The following is a 14,692-nucleotide window of genomic DNA, read 5'->3' as shown; positions in this document are numbered from 1 at the left end:
GGATATTTCATGAAGCCACAAGGAATTATGATGAAATATGGGATATCATGGCATATAGGATTATAAAAAATAGAAAACTAGATGTTGGGAGAATGAAGAGATTTTGAACCTAGGGGTAAAATGTTCAATATCTACCGTGATGGTGGGACGAAAGTGCTTAGAGTAATTTTAGAGCCAAAAAATAATTGTTTAAAGATTAGTATCGGTGTAAAAAATTCAAAACTTGATAAAATTGTAAGAAGGCTAAGAAAGAGACAAAATGTTTAATATCTATTTTTCTATCTAATGTGAAATTCATACTCGTATATGATATACCAACAACCTCCACTTCAGGTGTGAGTTCATCCATTCTTATGGGTATGCTCCTTCAAATAGAAGTTTTGTTCATCAATATCTAACTTGCATCATCGTTGCTTCTCCTCGATGGAACATTCCTCCTAAATACATTGTTCAAGAAGATTTATGATACAAGGAGCTTCAATCGAATGAGACTCTGATACCATTGTCTGATTACTAAGAGGGGTCTAGAGATTATCATATTGGACTTTGAATATTCATATATAGCAATTTGAACGTCAAATCTTAACCAAAAACATTAAGGTATTAAGTATATGAGTTCTTTCACTTATAAAGTGTCCAACATCCAATTTTCCATTTAATATGAGACTCATACCCACACTTGATATATAAACAACTTTTTCCTCTAATGTGATCTTGTCACGATTCATCTAAAATATCCAAATTGTCATCTATGTTTTGTAACTTCCGAACTATTCTTTTTTAATGCATGTATCAATTTCAGCATCTCTAATATTCAAGAACCATACAAACCCGAACTTTTTAAACTCATCCATTTCTTATATAGGAAATAAAAACATATACAAATACTCCACACGCATTAAATACCTTTTAAAGTTCAACATGTGTGATATCATCTACAATGTTTGTAAAATAAAATGTTGTTTTATTATTTATCTAATTGTGAATCATATTGCATATGTTGAATTTGTGACCTCTCTATGATTTTACCCCTCTTCTATACCTATTCATGTTGCTGATTAACATGTTCTCAAATTTATTATTATCTAATTGTAAACAAGAGATTCTTCAATTCTGTTTATTTCATCCACAATGGACTAAGCTAAAAACAAATTAATGATCTTTCAATAAAGCAAATGAATTAATGAATTACATTTCTCACACAACCTTTGGTTCCTCCATGAAACCAATAAAGTTTTTTTTATAGGAATAAAGCCATTAACATTTCCAAAGATATAACTCATAGTTTAATATGATAACCAAAATTTTACTAAATAATAATAATTTTAGCATTTCATGGTGTAGTTAACTTTTGCATTTGGCCTTTATAATGTTATAATTTACATAAACTCAAAACATCTAAAACAATTTATAGTGAATAAATCCATGAAATCTCTTACCTTAATCCTCACATTCTCCATTATCGTTGCTTATTCACATGCAACATCAACATTGGTCACTCTTCTTCAATCTCAACTTAATCAATATTCCACACTTAACCTTACCCAACAACAAGTAAATAAATTTATATTCTTGATAAAGTTATTAAAAACTATTCAAATTAGCATATTTAGTAGCTTTTCTTATTTGTTTTCAACCAAAAGATGATTATTTTGTTGCTAGTGTAGACATTAATATGAGATTTTATTGTATTTTAAATAAATATTATTGTTCTTGTATGTTTCAGATTAATGAGACTAAACTGATGGAAATGGGAATGTGCTCTTACAGAATTACTATAAAGACAAGCTGCAATTCTCCAAAATATACAAAAGATACAATTGGTATTTTATTTGGAGATGCTTATGGCAAAGAGGTTTTGTATTTTATTTTCAAGAAATATAATTTATTTATTTTCAATTTTATCTAAAAAGTATCATTTAATATTCTCGTCCATAATTTTGATGATTGAATAATCAGTCCATTATGGACTTAATGATAACTAAAAAAAAATTTATTTATATTTTATATGAAAAATAGTAATTTTTTTTTCCTTTCTTTGAATCAAATAATGGAATTTATCGATTTGAATTTTATGCAGATTACTGCGTTAAAAGTATATCCTGAGTCTGAAATGTTTGAGCGGTGCAAGACACTTATATATGAAGTATTGGGACATTGTATTGGCAAAATCTGCAAATTGTATGTTGCTAGGGTTGGATTGGATGGTTGGATGCCAGAGACTATCATCGTATACGACCATAACGACCCACCTATAAGTGTCAACTACAATTATTTCATTCCCGAGGGTATACGTCAGGGCTCCGATTATTGTGGACATCAAATTTAATTTTATATTCCTTAAACACGTTTCTTTTCATCAAAGATCAAATTGTCAATAAGCATATAAAAGTAGCCTAATGTGTAGTGTGTGAGTTTGATTGATTGTTTTTGTTAGATAATGTGTAACGGATTTTTATTATAATTGAGCTGAGGGTATTATTGTCTATTTATACTTTATTATATATTAACTCGGTAAACATTATATTTGATACTTTTTCATTCTAATAGAAACTCTAGCCGTTTTCTCTTTTCACTATTTATAATCTTAACATGGTATCGCAGCGATTGGTTCATTCATATTCGATTACGCCATATATTTTTTTCTTTCTCTTATGTTTGCAATTGTTATTAGGTGGTATAAATTTGCATAAATTTACTTTCTAGTTTTGTTGATGTTACTTGTGACGTACCGATACTATTTATGTGTGATAAAGTGATAAAATGTCTTTCTTTCATTAAGTAGTCATTATTACTGAGTGTTGAGTGTGACCGCATACTGTTACTACTGAGTGTGATCAAGTGTTGAAGCGTACTGTCTTGATAAATGTGATCGCAAACTCATGATGCATGAAGCAATGAGAGTTTTTCAATCAAGAAACAAAAATGTTTGATGGAATGACTTTTTGTGAACAAATCAGCAATCTGAGAAGCGGAAGAAACAAACGGCAAAGTAATGGTGTCATGCTAAAAGTGATAACGAGTGAGATGACAATCAATCTCAATGTGTTTTGTACGTTCATAAAAGACCGAGTTATGAGCAATTTGAAGGGAACTCTTATTATCATAATTCATAAGAGTCGGTTCAGAAAGAGAGACACCCATCAGATAGTAACCAACGCATCCAAATTATTTTAGTTGTGGTTGAAGTCACTGCACGATACTCTGTTTCTGTAGAAGAGCGGGAGACAATGTCTTATTTTTTACTCTTCCAAGAGATGAGAGAGAGTCTCCAATATCTTGTTTTTTACAATCAGTAGGATCACCATCCTAATCAGCATCTGAGTAAGTACATAATTCTAAGGAAGAGGTTGACTGGAACAAGAGACTTTGAAACTGTGTTCCTTAGAGATAACAGAAGAACGGTTCTCCAATGTACTATAGTAGGAGAAATAATAAATTGTCTCACAACATGAACTGCATAAGCAATATCAGGTCTAGTAATGGTAAGGTACACCAAACTTCCAACCAAAGTACGATACGTGTGATCTGGTAGAATAATTCCATCCGAATAAGCATATTTCACATTTAGCTCAAGAAGGCTATCTAATGCTCGAGTATCAGATAAGCGAGTTTGCTCAAGAATGTTAGTAATGTATTTGGATTGAGAAAGAAGATAACTTATAGGAGAGTATGCAACTTCAACCCCTAAAAAATAACGAAGAGTGCCTAAATCCTTCTTCTCAAACTGCTTAGATAACGGTAATTTCAACTTATTAATCTCATCAACATTATCACCTATAATAATCATATCATCAACATACAAGGAGAGTATAATACAACCATGAGAAATAGAGTCATGATCACTAGGGTGGAATCCAAGATATGTAATTACATTAGAAAGTTTCTCAAACCAAGCTCGTGAAGTTTGTTTCAAACCATATAGGACTTTCTTTAACTTGCAAACTTTCCCTTGATTATAAGAAATACCTTGAGAAAGAATCATATAAACTTCCTCAAGAAGATCACCATTCAAGAGATATAAGAATACCACCCTAATGATATAATTATGTTTTAACTTACAATATATATATATATATATATATATATATATATATATATATATATATATATATATATATATATATATATATATATATATATATATATATATATATATATATTAAACATGATTCTTTAAAAAATATGAATGGTCGGTTACATTAGTCTCTTACACTACTAATGGACATGAATTTTATTTGGCTAAAACTAGAATATTTTAAATATAACAATGGTAGTATTGTTCTTTTTGCTTCATGCTAGACTACAAATTTATCATAAGAATGCAGTTAACTATAGCGGTTTAACTAAAAAAAATTAGGCCAATTTTACATTGCTCACTTAGCTGATCATAAACTATTTATCTATCAATTGAATTATAAATTTGCTAACGTGGCTATCAAATTTAGATGGACCTAAAGGTTAAGATTTGCTCTTATGGATTCATTGTTTCAAGATGATTTTGAATAAGAGTCCAAGAAATTATAACATTGAGTTTATCGAGTGGAAAAATTCATATAAATTACATTTCCAAACTGTAGTAAAACGCACTGCAAAAATATCATAGCAAATCTCAAGCTATTATTTTTATACATTTATAATTTTTTCTAATTAAAATTAATTAGACTAGATTAAATTTTTTTGAAAATTAATTAAGCTAGTTAAATTTTGGGAGGAAGTTCTTTAACTTAATTTAATATTTTATTTAGTCCCTTATTTAAAAAAGTTATAAGTTAGTTCTTAAATTATTTAGTTAGTTAAGTTGGTCTTTTCTATTAAATTTTATTACAAAAATGTTAAGTTGTGCACGCGTGACATGACCGCGTGACAGAAATTAATATAGTGAATCAACAATTTTATCAAAGATTAAATTGAAATCTTATAATTATTTAAATATCAAATCAGGAAAAAAGATAATCAAACTAAAAGATAATCTTGTTGTATTATCTTATTCAAACCAAAAACATGATCATATACATAAATAAACATAATCCTATGTTTTGATTCTAAAAAATGAACTAATCTTTCCTCAAATCTAATTTTATTACTTTCTAAAAAACGCATATGTCAATCTTCATTAAATCTGGATGAACCTCGTTACTTGATCTTTGCAAATAAAATTGATTGTATATAAGCTTATCACCGCCAATCACCTTAAGTCTTCCATCCCTGCCATTAAACTAAACAAATTTGAGCAATTGAAGAACCGGCCATTAAACTAAACAAATTTGAACAATTGAAGAAACGACAACATGTTATTATATGCAGTTCCGTCTATATAATATATAACTCACATGGTACACCAAATAAGAAGAATGAGACATTATGGTAACAAAACGGATCCTCTCATTACCACACCATATTAAAGTTAATTAGGTCAAGCCTCGGAATGATTTATCTAACGGATGACGACTCGCCTAGAGAAACAAAATACTATTGAATTCAATTGTGAATATTAGGAACAAAGTTCTGAATAGAAACTAGAAGATCTAATATAGCTAATAAAATTCCAGCACTCTTATCCTATCCTTTGAGACCTGCTAAAATTTATGCCAAATCGTTTTACAAAAGCTATTGGTAACAAAATTAATCAATAACACAAACCTTAAAAAATCATGGACACCAATTCAAAGTTTAACTTAATTTCTCTTAACTTAATATAACGATTTCCTCAAATATGTATTTTGATGATCTTACGAAAAAATTTCATGATATCTCTATATGCTCCATGCAACTTATTTTCTTAAACTATTTTCGTCTTATTCAAAGTGAACTCTCATTTCCTCTTCAATACTAAAAACAACTTACTATACATAAAAGCTTAACTTTAGAAATAGTTTAGCTCTTATACAATAAAAGCGTGTTAGAAACAACTTATACATAAAAGCTCATCTTATACATAAAAGCTCTTATACAATAAATATTAGGACAATATATATATATTGATCCTATATTCCTGATAACAAAAAAACAATAAGATCAATAAAATAATATGCGGAAATAAAATTAGAGGTTTTACCTCCAGCCATTGTTGCAGTGTTGTTAGTGCACTACCTTTGATTCTTCCAAGCTCTTGCTCTTTCAATATAGATGGTGTATTTCTTTTGCGATAAGGGAAAGCTTTGGGGACCAAAGACTATTTATAGGCTTGATTCTACCATCAAGAATTTAAAGTCATTAAAACTCATTACCACCCAATTAAATGGTCATATCAATTTACATTAAAACCAAAATAAAGCATACCCTTTTCAGAACCAAAATCCCAAAACTATGGACCACATTAAAATTGGTTTTTTATAATTAATAATTATTATAATAAAAATAATAAACCGTTACATTCTCCCACTTGGTCTATAGAACTGATTATTGGCATAAATGAGTCATGTAAAACTTACTCAAGAAATAAATATGTGAATCATAGAGATAGTCCCTCTTAAAGCGAGTAGTCTCATCCATGTATTACAACATGTCTATTTTCAAGTATATATTTGTAATGTGGTAACTAACTTGATGAATAAACCAATGTTTACTCTTGGTCCAGATGTAACATATTTTCTCAAACTGATGTGCGAAAATGAGAAAACATCACAATATAAGAGTTTTATTAATAAAATGTATGTATACAATCATAAGGAGGACCCAAGTCCCATGTTCTCTACATGATCCTTAAATTTTATTGGTGGCATGCCCTTAGTCAAAGGATCAACGATCATTAAATCAGTACTAATATGATTAATAACTACTATTTTATCTTTAACTCTTTCTCTAATGGCTAAATACTTTATGTCGATGTGCTTGATTCGACTTCCACTTTTATTGTTCTTAGCCATAAAGACAGCTGCTGAATTATCGCAAAAAATCTTCAGAGGTTTAGAAATAGAATCCATGATTCTAAGCCCAGAAATAAAACTCTTAAGCCATACACCATGAGAAGTAGCCTCAAAACAGGAGACAAACTCGGCTTCCATAGTAGAAGTAACAACCAAGGTTTGCTTAGTACTTCTCCATGAAATAGCTCCATCAGCCATCATAAAAATATATCCTGATGTTGATTTGCGAGAATCAACACAACCAGCAAAGTCGGAGTCTGAATAGCCGATCACATTAAGATTGTCTGTCTGCCTATACATTAGCATGTAATCTTTTGTTCCTTTAAGATATCTCAACACCTTCTTTGCAGCTTTCCAGTGATCCATACCTGGATTACTATGATATCTTCCTAAGATTCCAACAGCAAATGCAATGTCGGGCCTTGTGCACACTTGAGCATACATAAGACTTCCAACAACAGAAGCATATGGAATGTTCTTCATTTGTTCCCGCTCAAAATCATTCTTAGGGCATTGATTCAAATTAAATCTATCGCCCTTGACAATGGATGCAACACTTGGTAAACAATCTTTCATTCTAAATCTCTCTAAAACTTTATTGATGTAGGTTTCTTGTGATAGACCCAAAATTCCTCGAAGTCTATCTCTGTGGATCTTAATGCCAATGACATAAGATGCCTCAGCCATATCCTTCATATCAAAGTTTTTAGAGAGGAATTGTTTCACCTCATGTAGAAAACATTTATCATTGGTTGCAAGTAGTATGTCATCCACATACAAAATGAGAAAACAAATTTTACTCCCACTGACCTTTTGGTATATACATTGATCCATGGAGTTTTCAATAAACCCAAATGAAGATATCGTTTCATGGAATTTAAGATACCATTGACGGGAGGCTTGTTTTAAACCATATATGGATCTCTTAAGCTTGCAAACCAAATGCTCACCATTATTAAAAGAGAAACCTTCAGGTTGTTTCATATAAACCTTCTCCTCTAAATCACCATTAAGAAAGGCTGTTTTCACATCCATTTGATGAAACTCAAGGTCAAAATGTGCAACTAATGCCAAGATGATACGAAGAGAATCATTCTTAGATACAGGAGAAAAAGTATCAGTGTAATCGATTCCCTCCTTTTGAGTAAATCCCTTAGCAACGAGTCTGGCCTTGTATCTCTCAATGTTGCCTAATGAATCTTTCTTGGTTTTAAAGACCCGTTTACAACCAATGGCCTTTTTCCCATTAGGTAACTCTACAAGATCCCATACGTCGTTGTTTTTCATGGAATTCATTTCATCATTCATGGCATCATACCACAAATTTGACTCTTTGCAACTCATGGCTTGTCTAAAGCTCTCAGGATCATTCTCAGCTCCAACATTATAGTCAGATTCTTGTAGATACACAATGTAATCATTAGGAATAGCTGATTTTTTTGTCCTAGTAGATCTTCTTAATGTTTGATCAACATTTTCTTGTGGATCTTGTTGTTCAACTAATTGTTCATCATCTTGATGACCAACTTGATTTACTGGATCATCAGTAGCTTGTGGAATCTCGATGATTGGTTGATCAACATCCATTTGAACTTGAGGGATGTTTTAAATAGTAACCAATCTATTACTTGAAGTGGAAGGTTTATACTCTATATGATCATGCACAGAAATTGAATTTTTGATTTGATCGCTCCCACTAGTCAAATGATTTTCAAGAACTTTGCATTTCTTGACTCCACAATCCTAGTTGTATGAGATGGACAATAAAATCTATAACCTTTAGACCTTTCGGTATATCCAATGAAATACCCAATAATGATCCTCGGATCTAGTTTCTTTTCTTGTGGGTTATAAATCCTCACCTCAGACGGACATCCCCAAACGCGCATATGTCGTAAACTCGGCTTCCATCCTTTAAATAACTCAAATGGTGTCTTTGGGACAGCCTTGGATGGAACCCGGTTTAGAATATACACAGCCGTCTTTAGTGCTTCATTCCATAATGATTTAGGAAGATTAAAGTTGCTAAGCATACTCCGCACTATGTTCAATAATGTTCGGCTTCTTCTTTCTGCAACACCATTTTGGTTCGGAGAACCGGGCATGGTGTATTGGGCAACAATCCCATGTTCTTGAAGAAACTTAGAAAATGGATCAGGTGCTTGTCCACTCTCAGTGTATCTACCATAGTATTCACCACCCCGATCTGATCTCACTATCTTTATTTGTTTTCTACACTGGTTCTTAACTTCAGCCTTAAAGACTTTGAAGGCATCCAATGCTTCATATTTATTGTTAAGCAAATAAATATTCATATATCGTGAGTAATCATCTATGAGAGTGATGAAATATTTCTGATCATGTGCATCCATATCAGGACATCATATGTCTGTATGAATTATTTCTAATATACTTGAACTTCTATTGGCACCTTTCTTAGACATGTTGGTCTGCTTTCCCTTAATGCAGTCAACACAAGTTTCAAAGTCAGCAAAATCTAGAGTATTAAGTATCCCATCTTTTACTAACCTTTTAATTCTCTCTATGGAGATATGTCCTAATCTCCGATGCCATAACATAGAAGAATTATCATTAATATTACACCGCTTAGTGCCAGTTTGAACATGCATTGAACTATAAATGGATTCGATTTGTAAATTAATACGATAAAGACCATCAGACAATATATCATTCCTAACACATTCCGAATTATAAAATAATTCAAACAAGGTGTCTTTAAAATTAAAGGAATATCCAAAAGGTACAAGTCTAGAAACTGAAATCAAGTTTCGTGAGAAACTTGGTACATAAAAGCTCCTTTCTAATTTCAAAATAAAACTATTATTCAAAATTAAATTGCAAGTTCCAATAGCTTTCACATGTGAGCCCATCCTGCTTCCTAATAGGACAGTCCGCTCACTTCCCACTGGCTTCCTTAGGTTTTGCATACCCTGTAAGGAATTTGTTATATAGATTGTTGATCCAGAATCAATCCACCAGGTGTTAATATTAACATCGGTCATATTAGATTCATAACAAACAAATGAGAATAAATTACCTTTCTTCTCAAGTCATTCTTTAAATCCAGGGCATTCCTTCTTCATGTGTCCTCCCTTTTTACAGAAGTAACACTTTGCTTCTTTCTTGATATCACCTTGCGGTGGTATTTTGAACTTCCCTTTCTGATTGGCTTGTGACTTGTCAGTTTTGAAAGCTTTGTTCTTCCCGCGAGTGCTTGTCAGCAATGCACTCTCACTCTGTTCCATTACAAGCCTTTCTTCTTCCTGAACACACATGGTCATTAATTCATTGATTGACCATTGTCTTTATGTGTATTGTAGGAGATCTTGAAAGGCCCATACTCAGACGGAAGAGAGTTCAGAATATAGTGCACCAGGAAGGAGTCAGACATATCAACCTCAAGTTTCTTAAGTTGAGCTGAAATGTCACGCATTTTCATTATGTGCTCACGCACACCTTTCACACTGGTGAGTCGGTAGGAGGAAAATTTCATAATTAATGTGCTTGCCAAAGCCTTTTCAGAAGTGACGAACTGATCGTCAATGGCTTTCAGCAAATCACAGACATTCTCATGTTGATCGACAGAACCACGTATTCCACCTGTGACCTTAGTCTTAATGAACATCACACTTAGCCGGTTGGATCTCTCCCACCGTTCATATAGTGCGATTGCAGCTGGAGTACTTTCATATGTAATTGCAGGTGGTTCGTCTTTCCTAATAGCATAATCTATGTCCATCCATCCTAGATGGAGGAGAATTCTTTCCTTCCACATCTTATAGTTGTCTCCTCTGAGCTCGGGAATATCACATCAGATATCAGAAAAATTAGCAGGTTGAGAAGCTAAAAAGATAAACAAAATTGATGTCGAAATTTGAGGCATAAATATTATCCAAATTGTATGTATTATCAATATAAACATACCATAAAATAAATCTTGCAACATAAAAATTACATGTGGGCTAAATTTTAATGTAATAAGATTTTAAAAAAAATTGCGATAGATTTTTCAAACCTCACACTTTACGTGCATGATATAATTTTGTTTTTCTATCCAAAATTAATACTTTATGATAAAACTATCAAATTATGTACCAATTCATAATTCCTATGGGCAAATTATGAAAATATTTTGACATTTTATCCTAATTAATCATACAAATATAATAAAAATTCTTGTAGAATAAAATTCATTATACCACGTATAATTAATTACAAATTTATGTCTAATAATCTATGTGATCTCAAAACTTAAAAAAAACAATCTCAATTAATTTAAGGATGTTGTGGCTAATCCAAATTAATCAAAATTATAACGATTACTAGACATAGTAACTCAATTATATGAGAGAACAAAAATAAATAAATAAGATCTCTTATACAATTGCTTAACAAAATAATAACATTATAAATCAATTTTAATTTATGCACAAATTTAATTCAAAGATTAAATAATAAGACATAATAATCAGTAAAAATGGAATCATATGGATATGAACAGAATCAAAATACATATTTAACAAATCAACGCAGCAGTAACATTCATGAATGCTATGGAGGACTTGGGTTCAATATGGAAGAACCATTCGAAAATAAGGTAGAGTCAGTAGAGCTCTGATACCAAATGTTAGGACAATATATATATTGATCCTATGTTCCTGACTATTTATAGGCTTGATTCTACTATCAAGAATTTAAAGTCATTAAAACTCATTACCACCCAATTAAATGGTCATATCAATTTACATTAAAACCAAAATAAATCATATCATTTTCAAAACCAAAATCCCAAAACTATGGACCACATTAAAATTGGTTTTTTATTATTAATAATTATTATAATAAAAATAAGAAACAGTTACGATAAATACTTATTCTATACATGCTTAATTAAGCTTGTTCGAACAGGTTATACATAAAATCTCTTATATATACAACTAGTTTAGGCCTATCTACTAGCATAAGCATTTGATAGGGCTTACAAAAATAGATTTTGAAATGATCATAAACTGTATTCACCTTATTTCAATAAGCTCTCAAGAATAGCTTAAGATAACAGCTTATAACTTATATGAAAACAATTTTACCAAATTCAATCTTTGACTATCAAATTAGCTTGTATAAAAGAACTTATACGATAAACACTCAATTAAGCTATTTATCCAAACAAACTTTATTCAATACCTCCTTAACTAAGCTACATATCAAAACTTGATAATTTTTCTGCATGACACTATGATCCTATGCTTTGCTAGTCAGTATCTTCATTTGAAAACAGCCTCATGTTCAACACCTTTCGACATCGGTTAAATTTAGTACTATTGTCAAATAACATATATAATTAGTACTAGTAATTTGTTAAAAAGAAATAACTATTCAGTTAAAACTCTCGGATTAACCCCTAATGGAGTTCACAATTCTACAACTTTTAAGGTGGGAGGGTAATATCTTTGGGCATAATGGAGTTCTGTGACAAGACTACATTACAATCAATTTTGTTAAGTTAATGAACTTAGTGCTTAATTAAAGACACTCACAATCTTCCTATCATAATTTTGGTCTAATCAACCTAATATAATTTGAGAGCTCTATTTGAAAAAAAGGACAACAATAGATAATAATGTTATATTCTAGAAAAAAACTATACATATGGACATGGGTGGCCACCCCAAACATCCCAATATTTGCTTCTTCTTTTTTTTTTTTAGGTAAAATCTATTATAATTCTTATCTTGGCATAAATATTACTTTTTTTCAATTGAAATTAAAGTTTCAATGTAACTCAATGGCAAAACCTTCTTAGTGAGACTTCAAAGGTGAAGAGGGTCGGCTCCTTTCAAAATTGCACCAATATAATTTTAGGTGTGGAGAGTTGGTACGTCGTGCCGCTACAAGACTGTGTCATTTTCAGAGTTGGATGCAACTGACGAGCTATTTCTGTCTGCTAAGTAAGTGGATGGGTTTGTGAAGGATGAGGCTGAAGTGTTTATGATATCAACTTCTATGAAGGCGGAAACTAAAGTTGTGTTGGATGAGCTACCTGTGGTGAGTGATTTTCCAGAGATATTTCCAGATGATATTAGTGATTTGTCGCCAGAGCACGAAGTGGAGTTTTCTATAGACTTAGTACCTGGTACTAGTCTGGTGTGGATGGCTCCTTATAGGATATCTGCTTTAGAGTTGAGTGAATTGAAGAAGAAACTGGAAGATCTGCTTGAGAAGAAGTTTGTTCGTCCGAGTGTTTCGTCGTGGGGTGCACTTGTGTTGCTAGTGAAGAAGAAGGATGGTAGTATGAGGCTATGTGTGGACTACCGGTAGCTGAATAAGGTGACTATCAAGAATAAGTATCCACTTTGAGGATTGATGGTTGGATGAATCAGTTGGTAGGTGCTTGTGTGTTTAGCAAGATAGATTTGTGTTCGGGTTATCATCAGATTCGTGTGAAGCCAGAAGATATTCTGAAGACTACTTTCAGAATGAGGTATGGTGATTACGAGTATTTGGTAATGCCGTTTAGGGTGTCTAATACGCACGAAGTGTTCATGGATTACATGAATAGAATCTTTCATTCGTATTTACAGCAGTTAGTGATTGTGTTCATAGATGACATCCTGATATACTCAAAGTCTGATGAAGAGCGTGTGGAACATCTGAGAATTGTATTGCAGACATTTAAAGAGAACCAGTTGTACGCAAAGTTATCCAAGTGTGAGTTCTAGTTAAGAAAAGTGAATTTCCTTGGTCATGTGATTTCTAGTGGTGGTATAGTTGTGGATCCATCAAAGATAGATGTTGTGTTATAATGGGAGACTCTAAAGTCTGTCATTGAGATTAGAAATATTCTTGGATTGGTTGATTACTATAAGATGTTCATTGAAGGTTTTTCGAAGTTAGCATTTTTGTTGACTCAATTGACTCGAAAGGGTCAAGCATGTGTTTGAGATATGCATTATGAAGATAATTTCTAAGAACTTGAGAAGAAGTTGAGGTCTGCTCCAGTTTTAATTTTGTCGACTCCAAGTGAGTTCTTTGTTGTATATTGTGATGCTTCGAAGATGGGTTTGGGAGGTGTGTTGATGCAGAATGGTCAGGTTGTGGCGTACGCTTCTAGGCAGTTTAGAGTTCATGAGGAATTATCCTATGCATGACCTTGAGTTGGCAGCAGTGGTATTCGTGTTGAAGATTTGGAGGCACTTCCTGTTTGGCTCCATATTTGAGGTGTTCAGTGATCACAAGAGTTTGAAATATTTATTTGATTAGAAGGAATTGAATATAAGGCATATAAGATGGCTCGAGTTTCTGAAAGATTGTGATTTTGGCTTGAGTTACCATTCGGATAAGGCTAACGTTGTAAATTGACACGTTGAGCAGGAAATCTTTGCATATGTCAATGTTCATGGTTCAAGAGTTAGAGTTGATCAGGCAATTCAAAGACATGAGTTTAGTATGTGAAGATACCCATAATAGTGTGAAGTTGAGTATGTTGAAATTGACGAGTGGTATTCTTGAAGAGATCAGAGAGGGTCAGAAGACCGATATGGGATTGGTTGACCGACTTGTTTTAATCAATCAGAATAAGGGTGGCGACTTCAGAATTGATGGGAATGGCGTGATGAGGTTCAGAGATAGGGTTTGTGTACCAGATGTACCCGAGCTTAAGAAGAGTATTCTTTAGGAGGGTCACAGAATTGGGTTGAGTATTCATCTCGATTCCACCAAGATGTATCAAAATTTAAAGAAATTATTTTGGTGGCCAGGAATGAAAAAGGAAGTAGCTGAATTTGTCTATGTTTGTTTGACTT

At 32.2% G+C, this 14,692-nt stretch overlaps 1 protein-coding gene across 1 annotated transcript; it reads left to right on the top strand.

Annotated features, from left to right (window-relative positions):
• The first annotated feature begins 1,425 nt into the window (after positions 1-1,425).
• On the top strand, positions 1,426-2,461 carry LOC127104239 (embryo-specific protein ATS3B). The gene is made up of 3 exons (XM_051041433.1): positions 1,426-1,554; positions 1,727-1,855; positions 2,081-2,461. Exons 1-3 carry the CDS (start codon positions 1,426-1,428, stop codon positions 2,327-2,329), a joined length of 507 nt encoding a protein of 168 aa, XP_050897390.1. The 3' UTR covers positions 2,330-2,461.
• The last annotated feature ends 12,231 nt before the right edge of the window (positions 2,462-14,692 follow it).

Source organism: Lathyrus oleraceus, chromosome 7, assembly GCF_024323335.1.
Source record: "Lathyrus oleraceus cultivar Zhongwan6 chromosome 7, CAAS_Psat_ZW6_1.0, whole genome shotgun sequence".
NCBI classification, from domain to species: Eukaryota; Viridiplantae; Streptophyta; class Magnoliopsida; order Fabales; family Fabaceae; genus Lathyrus; species Lathyrus oleraceus.
The sequence above is the reverse complement of the archived record's forward strand: the minus strand, read 5'-3'. Positions and strand labels throughout refer to the sequence as shown.